This window comes from Dicentrarchus labrax, unplaced genomic scaffold (assembly GCF_905237075.1).
Source record: "Dicentrarchus labrax unplaced genomic scaffold, dlabrax2021, whole genome shotgun sequence".
Lineage (NCBI taxonomy): Eukaryota > Metazoa > Chordata > Actinopteri > Moronidae > Dicentrarchus > Dicentrarchus labrax.
The window spans coordinates 15,602,400-15,611,490 of record NW_026136705.1 but is presented as its reverse complement, the minus strand read 5'-3'; the positions used below and the strand labels follow the sequence as shown (position 1 = coordinate 15,611,490).

Genomic DNA, 9,091 nt, shown 5'->3' with positions numbered 1-9,091 from the left:
TGGCATCCAAAATGTTTCATGTCTGCCATCTGCTGGACCATTAACACATTACAACATTTACTCCACCCTCAGCTTTTAGACATTGACACTAAAGGGATAGTTCAGATATTCTGACACATGGATTACTCTCCATCCACAGGGTCTGTAAAGATGGATCTAATGATACAAGGGGAGATACATATTTATTCATGTAATCAATCCTATGATTGATTATAGGGTCTTTAATGTCCTTATCCTCTGTAAAGTATCTCCTGTGTTGATGTTTACTTATGTATTTCCTCTCTGCATTTATATCTGAACAACTTTGTTGAGTTCATGCCCCTTGGAAAGCACTTTTTTGACTGACTTTAACTTACTGACCCTGTGAAAAGATGTTGCTGCCTCTAAAGAGCGTAAACAAGTCTTCTTTCCTATCGTGGCGTTCAAAATAAAAGCACAGACTGGGAGGATTGGGTGAGCAGGACTTCGATTCTGCACTGAGCCGATTACTGCATCACAAATTACAATTATGTGAATTTATATGAATTAAATTTGTTGTATTGGTCTTATTTACCCAGATGCTTTTCTAGTCTTCTATGAGTCCCATTCAGCCCATATTCCCTGAATGTGACGATGAAATCACAGCCAACAAATGTAGGCCTAACTTAACTTTAGGATTTGGTTTAAAGAGTTAATTTGCATAATGTCTAGTGGCTTGTTCTTTTTGCCCATTCTTTAACTGCTATTGTTTTTGCTTTTATTTTTTTCTGTAGCATAAGAAGCCAAACTTGTTTGTTAGGATATTGTTTCAAACAGATAATAACCACAACAAAAAGTTAAAACTAACTGACTTCCCTACTAAATTTAAACTTTAAACGTTCTTCTGGATGTTGTTTTTATTTATTTATTTATTTTTTTGTCCTCAAATAAAACCACACAGGCTTTTGAGACAGCCAAAACACATTACTATTGATATAGTAATCAATGAAGAATAATAGACCTACATTAATAACAGCAATAATATAAATAAAAATATAATAATAACGAAGTCAATGGGCTTTTAAAATAGTGCATAGAATTTTTTTTTTCCAAAGTCTGAAAAAACACTGTTATTTTGAAAACCCCGATCTAACCGGAAGTCCCCCGTTAAACTTTTCCAGCTGGGCACGCACGCACAAAGCAGTGAAGGCTATGGTGGGTGAGGACGCACGCGGACCTCCAGCGAGCTCATCTGACTGACCTGCAGCGGTGTAAACCTTGTTGTGAGAAGATGTCTGTGAACGAGGTGTACGTGTTCCGGCCCTTCAAGCTCATCGCTCTGCTGTGCGTCTTCCTGGCGCTGTGCTTGGACGTGGTGGCTCTGCTCAGTCCAGCCTGGGTCACCGCGGAGCATTTCTCCCTGTCCCTGTGGGAGTCCTGCTCCCTGTCCGAGGCACGGCTCGAGACAGAGGAGGCTCAGTGGAGCTGCTTCTCCACCCTCACATCTGGTAGGAATTATTATTGACTGTTTGTTTGTTTTCTTTTGGGGGGGGTTGTTTGATTATAACTTTCTGTCCTTGGGAGTTTCGGATGCTGTTGTTGGAAAGAGAACCAGACATGGTGGAAACTACTGTATATTTATTATTGAAAAGTGTTACATGGTTTACATTGTTTACTTATGATTAAAGTACAGTAGCAAAAGTACTTTTTTAAATGGGAATCTCATGTTATCCAATGCGTAATTATTCCATGTGAGATGGTTTTAAACTACCATGTTATCAGGGGCATTTATTTTAGGACAAAAACAAAGAGGAATATTTGTCTGGCAGCTCTGGTCATCGTCTCCCAGGCACAGTTTGTTTTAGTTGGCTCGTTGGTCTCTGTCCAGCATCTGTGGCATTCAGGGCTTCTTGTGCTGCTGATACATTTCCTCTGTTCATACCAGTGCAGTGACGTGGTGTCACTGTATGACAAACACATTGTGATGCTCAGCCCAATGCAATGTCCCCCTAATTCAGGAGCAAGGATGAGGCATCTGAGTGTGTGTTGATTTAGTGACACTAGTGATTTATTTTGTAGGGTGAGTCAGTCAACAAAGGGCTGGTGACTCAGTGTTACCAGTTAAATGTTGACATTGATGCTTTTAAACGTTATTTAAATGTTCAGCCTCTGTGTTCAGGATAATAGAGTAACAGTAAATATAATCCCTTATGGCGCACACACAGTTAACTCCGCTCCAACCACCAGAAGGCTTCGAGTGGGTTTGAAGAGACAGACACACACATTGAGCATCTTCCCCATCATCCACCTCACTAGGCCTGGACCCAACAGGTTGCCTTTTGTCAAGCAGAGGAGCCACAGGACATGAGTGTTTACGCCTCCAACCCCCTTCCTTTCCCCACTAGGGGAGGAAATCCGCATTAAAAGAGCCAGATTTACCAGCATTTGGCTGCTGGCTGGTACAGCAGGTTGGCTCGTTATTAGCCAGAGCTTTGTCTCTACTGTAAAACAGCCATTAAAAGGCTCAGAGCAAATCATATAAAATGACATATACATTCAATAAACAGTTTATTTTTTTACTTATGCGTTGCCAGAAGTGTAGAAAACATTTGATCTGTTCAGAGGTTTTTAAAGGGGCTTTTGGTGCAGTTTGACCACCATCACAGGCACAAACATGCACAGCTATGAAGGGGGGGCAAACACAGCCTTGGTGTGACTGACCGCTCTCTGATATTGTGGAATGTGTTGGTTGTGAATAGGAGGCGGGCTTTTTGCTTTGAGTGTCTGCAGAGCTTATTAAAGCAACAGTGGAGGGGCGTGTTGGGGTTAAAGGGGCAGTTCACCACAAGGCAAAGCAGATTTATTATGCACATATTCTCATACCTATCCCAAGGTTCTAGGATTTCAGTCCATCTCTGGCCGATGCAGAGTAAATAGCAAGCGACTAAAATAATGCAGATGATAACGGTTATTTTGACCTATAGCTTCAGTCAGGATAGAAAAAATGTGATGTGAGCACACTGTTAAATATTCTTTGAAGAGAAGGGAGTCAGAAGAGACAGACACACACACACACACACACACACACACACACACACACACACACACAACACACCAAGCAAAGATTGTTTGCTGAGGTTGTGCGCTTCTTCAAATGCAAATTCTCCTTTTGAGTCTTTCGAGGTGAGGCTTTCTTCTGACACTGACATCAAAGAGGGAACACACAATGCAGGCAGGAGTGGAAAAAAATTGAGCATGTATTTTCTGAATACATTTCTGTTTTCAGACTCTGAATCAAAGCTTTACTGTATAGAGAGTTAATCTCAGTTAGAAAAGCTTTAAAATGTGCTGTTTTAACAACCTGGTGTTTGTGAAGGTCTTTCCAGGAAAGGATTCTCTGACACAAGTTTGGACTTTTCCACTGGGAGTAACTGGAGTTTGTTTGAAATAAATAGAATAGATGTGCTGTATTAAAGCCACCACGGCTGCACCGACATGGAAAAGAACAGCCCCCCGAACAGAAACTCCAGCTTCATCGACCACAAACTCCAAAGAGACGTCACAGCAGTTAAACACGCTGACTTACACGTGCAGCAAGAACTTCACATTAGCACCAAGAATTTAATTTTAATTTTTAATATAGAAATCAATAGAAATGTAATAAACCTTGGTGGAGATAGATGAGCAGTGGACAATGTACAACCAATGATTCATTATTGTTACATAAATGTGAAAATACTGACAATATTTCAAAGGACTGTTTTTAACTTCTGAGATTTTAATTTTAACCCTCTAAACATGCGTCTAAAATAATTACCTTTAATAACATGTAATTCAGGTTGAATCCAGTTTCTGTGACCACTGCAGCACCAATCAGGTTCTTGTTACTCCTGATGGAACCGGCTTCTGGTGGAGGCCATTCTGCTTCACTCACTTCACTCTGTGGGATTAGCCCTTGTTTTGTGTTTGTCAACACAGCGGTTCAATTCAACGGTGCTGTCCTATGAATCAAGCTTTTGTGGGGATGCTCCTCTCTAACCTGCGTGTGTCTCGTCCTGCAGACTGGCAGATTGCCACCCTGGTGCTGCTGGTGGCCGGTGCCGTGGCAACTCTGGTGGCCTTTTTGGTGGCCCTGATTTCCCTCTGCCGGGGGACACAGAGACGGCACTACCGCACGGTGGCTGTGTTCCTCTTCACTGCAGGTACACCTTTCTCTTCCTTTCTGTTACTTTTGCACCAAAAGTTCTAAAATCATTTGCACTTTTCTGCCTTTTGTCAAATGTTCCAACACATCTTACTCACGTACATTTGGAAACAGAAACATATGTTGCCACATACATTCACCACAGCCACAACAATTTCCATACAGACAGGAGGGTTTTTGTTCCAGTGCTCACATTAAATAGAAGGGTGCAGAAGGAAAGAAGCAGCTGAATGAGGCTTCTGGTTGAGCTCATTTTTTCTGTGGTGTGGAGTCTGGGGAGCTGCCGGCTCATGGGCCAAGAATAAGCAGCCGCAGAATTTGCAGACTTCCCAACAAAGTGAAGTCACTGAGGGGAAAAAAAGCCACCACAGACTCCTCACCCAGCACTGCCTCATACTTGGACTGCACTTCCCCTGCATGCTTTGTGAGACAGTCCTTTGGGTGAAACCAAACTTGGACACTGGTGAGGATCTATCTATAAAACATGTAATTAAACCAAAGGTTTAGCAGTCAAGACACATTGTGCCATATACTATACAGGCGTTGTGATAACTGACTCATAGCCTGTGCTTATTTTACTTAAACAACAGCGATGAAACACTAACCACTTACAACCACTTAACTCTTTCCCAGTTCCATTTTTTTGCCGGTTTCCAAAATAAAATTGGATTATATAAGAAACAGACATCCTGTTATACGTCACAAAACCCCCTTCCTTCTTCTGCAGTTTTATATAATAAACCTGTAGGATTAGACTAAAAGGAAGAGTTTGAACCACACAATGGTTTTTGTGGTGAGTTTCTGTAGAAGACTGATTCCTTCTCATATCTCCTTCTCAGCTTAGCTTATCTTAACAGCTATCCTCCCTCTGTCCAAAGGTAATACAATCTGCCTACCAGCATCTCTAAAGCTGACCAACATCAACATGTTATGTCTAGTTTATTTAATCTGTACAAAAACCAAAGTGACGTCATGCTAAGCTAAGCTGCTGGCTCTCGCTTCATATTTAACTGAATAGTATCAATATTCTCGACTAACTCTTGACAAGAAAGCGAATAAGTGTATTTCCCAAAATGACAACAAACCTCTGTCTTTTAAGTGATTTCTGTCTCTGAAAACATCAGTCACAAAGGACCAGTGTGTGCAGGCGACTTAGTGCCTTTCACTGTTAGCTATTTACTGAAAAGCGTGGGAATGCAGTGTTATCCTTTCCTGTGTGTAATTGCTTTAAGAGCCTTGCGAGAATAAGGCGCACAGTCCTCAGCAGAGCAGCAACAGAGGGGCTGGACTGTTAAATGCCCCTTGGCAGGACCGTGGCTCTGTGGTATTTATTTTCTGTCCGGAAATATGACCTCAGCGGGCTGCAAAGCTCAGTCTGGACTCCATCAACACCGCCACATTCTTGGGCTGCCGTGGTTTCCCTGCACTCCTACTGCTCCGTCCTGTAGGAAGGAAAGGTGGAGTCGTAGTCACACAAAGTCCCTTCCTTAAGAGTCACCTGGCATGCACGAAAAGGAACTGAAGTAGCTTGCGCCCCAGTGCGCCTTTGATCGCACACATGCAGCGACGTCGACACTTTGACCACCGGTAGCTCATGGTCCTGAATGATTCAAAGGGGGAAATGATTCACAGTGATGGAGGCATTAAAGTAATTTTCCGTCAGTGATGTCAAGGTCAAACGGATAATGACGATTGTTAGAAAATTATTCCACATTTCACAAAACAAAGGATCTACACAGGCTCCATGTGACTGTCAGGGGGAAAAAAGAAAGAAACCCACAGGGAGGTGTTTCATACAAAGATGTTTTTTCTTGAAAAGCATTCATGGAGGCTCCATGAGAAATATAAAAATCCTTTTAACGCTGAAACATATTTTATAATGTTGTTACTGCTACTTCTTTTGACCTTGCACTGGAAAGCACTTTTTTGTTCCTCACTTTATATGTTTGTCAACAAAATGCATCATGGCTAAATACATTTACATTTTTATATTTCAATTAAATTGTATTTGTATAGCGCCAATTCATAACAAGTTATCTCAGGACACTTTTCAGATAGAGCAGGTCTGACTGTACTCCTTATAAATTATTTACAGAGACCCAACAGTTTTTGTATTGCGTATGACACAATATTTGTTTTATTTGCATCACCTGAATTGAGAGTAAAAAAACAATAATTTTACTCGTCAAATCTCTCACATACTGTTATGTAATTTTTTGGTAGTCAAATGTAAATAGTACAAGGCTCAGTTGAAAAGGATGGAAATTACATAAGCATGTTTTTATCTACTCTCAACATTTTCTTTTTTTTGGGGAGATCACCTGAAGCAGCAGAAACACTGATATACATAATCACTTTATATAACCATTCTCTGGGTACCTTCAGTGACTGTCTCTCTCTCTCTCTCTCTCTCTCTCTCTCTCTGTGCAGGCACTGAAAATCTTTCCTCCTCTTTTCTTTTCAAAACCAGCCATATATTCACATATCTGATTTACAGCAGTGCATTGGCTGGTAGCTCTGTGTTTGTTTGTGTCACGTCCTTTACTTGAACAGTGCTTCTGATATGGACTAAGTGGTTGCAATTGCCGAAAGCAGAAACATACTCCTTGTTGTTGGACAAAAGTAAGAAAGAAGGTGAAACAGACGATACAGAATAAAATAACAATATGAAAAAGGAATAAAACAAAATTTGCAAAAAATGTAAAAATTGTGAGAAATGCAAAGAGGATACAAATGCAATAAAACATCAGGTAAAAGTAGAACCGGCAGTATTTTCATTTATAGACCTCATGGTACTTGGTTTTATAATATAGTAGTAGTAGTAGTAGTAGTAGTAGTAGTAGTAGTAGTGTGTGATGGTGGTTCAAGTGATACCAGTAACGCAAATACTGTTGTAGTATTTAAGCATGACAACATTTGATATGACCATCCCAAGTTCCTTAAGCCTGAGATAGGACATCTTCACATTGCTTATTTTGTCCCAACCTCAAATCTATCAAATTTACGGCCACATAAGACAAAGAAAAGCAGCCCATCTTTACAACTAAGACTCTTATGGTGACTCTCGTTTGGTTTCAGTGGTTCTGCAGGCCTGTGCTCTGGTCCTCTACCCGATCAAGTTCATCGACGGCACAGTTCTTCAGACCTATCACGAGTTCAACTGGGGCTACGGGCTCGGCTGGGGAGCCACCATCTTCATGTTGGGAGGAGGGATCCTTTTCTGCCTGCGGACGGACATATACGAGGATGCAATGTACTGAGTCCTTTTTCGACCCCCGCCCACTGGAAATACACACATAAACATGTACACACACACACACACACACACACACACACACACACACACACACACACACACACACACACACACAGACAAATTCCCATACAGGAGGTGGGCTTCACTCTGCACACAGCCAATGCATATGTGAGCACAGACTTGATCTCTCTGCTTCTCTTGCTGTCTTGCTCTCTCTGTTATTTTTAGACAGGTTTTGAAGGCCTAATTTAGGCCAGGGCTGTATGAGTAGGACCCCCGCCACCCCTCCTCCCCATGCCGCCAGTGGGCTTCTGAGCCCTGCCGGAATCGGGAGTGAGGCGGGCAAAGCTAAAGCACAGAGAGCTTTCTGGACAGGCACGAGCCACAGATACTGGACGCTTCCACTGCACGTTGACCTGGATCTCTATTGTTAGAGAAACAGGACAGTAGATTCTCAGCATAGACCTGAATGTGCAGTGACTGAACATTTAAAGGGACTGACTTATCTCCACATTTCCTTTTTTATTCTTTTTGTAGCATTTCACAAGGACGAAGCTTGTTGTTAATGTATTTATGGCATCATTTTCCACTTTATGAATATTGAAAAACTGAACTTCTACCTTTCGTGTGTTCTAGCTGAAACATATCTAGTAATGCTAAGCCTTCTGATAGTAGAAGTGTAAATTAGACAGCTTCGATTTATGCTAGGGCTCTCAAGTGTTCATGGTTTGTTTGGAAACTAGTTTCTCTCATATGAAAAATGTAAATGTGTACAAAGTATTTCTACATGAAGGAATCTTCGGAATAAACAGTTGTAGTTTTTGAAGTATGGAATGGGAATGATTGATGTTTTCAATACTACAATGTTGCATCCTGCAGTTTATCTATCGCTCTGATGCCAGTGGTTCACAAACTAACCTCTGACAGAATTTTAAGAGTGGAATCAGGCATCAGGGTGTCCCCCCGCCATTTGGAGCAAACAGCACACATTCCTCAGAGGAACCACCCGATGAATTTTAAAGAGACATCACCAGGTTGCCAGCTTGCAGCCGGTTGATGTGTAAAAATCCTAAAACGTTTTATTGCTAAGCACAAAACAAGCTTTGCAGTTAAAACTTACAACTTTTTTGTCATAAATAATGTGCTCACAGGCTGAAATTAAAATTACTGCAACCACTGATTATAAAATAAGACCAAATCAATCTTTTTGTTTACCTTTTTAGATTGTAGATCATAATGTAGTTTATTGATGTTTTTTTGTCCAAGTGTGCCAATGTGAGACAAGTTTAAAAAGATCTGTATTATTTCCCTGAGTGTTTTGTGTAAAACAGAAGGCACAGCCACACCTGAGCAGCCCGGTGTGAAGTCTCCCTGTACACACTTTCTTTACCCCCACAGAGTTCTGTTCTGTAACAGCTGGTTAAAGAATCTCTGGAAAGGGAATGTCTGCAAATAAACAATTTGCGCAGCTGCAGCAGTGTGAAAACTTCCCAGCTGTGGACAATATTTACACCTGAATCAACAGCTCCAAGGGGAAAAGACCCAAAAGATTGTGTCATGTGAACCTGATACTGGGCTCCTGTGAGTAGTGTAATGTGGTGTGTTGAGTGTGTGAGGTGCCAGGTCAGTGGTTGTCTTATAATAGCAGTGACCTCTCGGGAATCTTCGAAATG

The 9,091-nt window shown here is 41.4% G+C and overlaps 1 protein-coding gene across 1 annotated transcript; it reads left to right on the top strand.

Annotated features, from left to right (window-relative positions):
- The first annotated feature begins 1,134 nt into the window (after positions 1-1,134).
- On the top strand, positions 1,135-8,244 carry LOC127364488 (transmembrane protein 47-like). Its single transcript, XM_051402084.1, has 3 exons — positions 1,135-1,466; positions 4,020-4,160; positions 7,241-8,244. The coding sequence occupies exons 1-3, from the start codon at positions 1,250-1,252 to the stop codon at positions 7,420-7,422; spliced, it is 540 nt and encodes a 179-aa protein (XP_051258044.1). The 5' UTR covers positions 1,135-1,249; the 3' UTR covers positions 7,423-8,244.
- Positions 8,245-9,091: the final 847 nt, after the last annotated feature.

What these genes read in the sequence shown, in the direction of transcription:
- LOC127364488 (XM_051402084.1), top strand. Translation starts at nt 1,250, where the DNA reads ATGTCTGTGAACGAGGTGTACGTGTTCCGGCCCTTCAAGCTCATCGCT. An exon ending in CTTCTCCACCCTCACATCTG is followed by an intron (nt 1,467 to 4,019) that starts GTAGGAATTATT and finishes CTCGTCCTGCAG; the next exon opens with ACTGGCAGATTGCCACCCTG. An exon ending in TGTGTTCCTCTTCACTGCAG is followed by an intron (nt 4,161 to 7,240) that starts GTACACCTTTCT and finishes GTTTGGTTTCAG; the next exon opens with TGGTTCTGCAGGCCTGTGCT.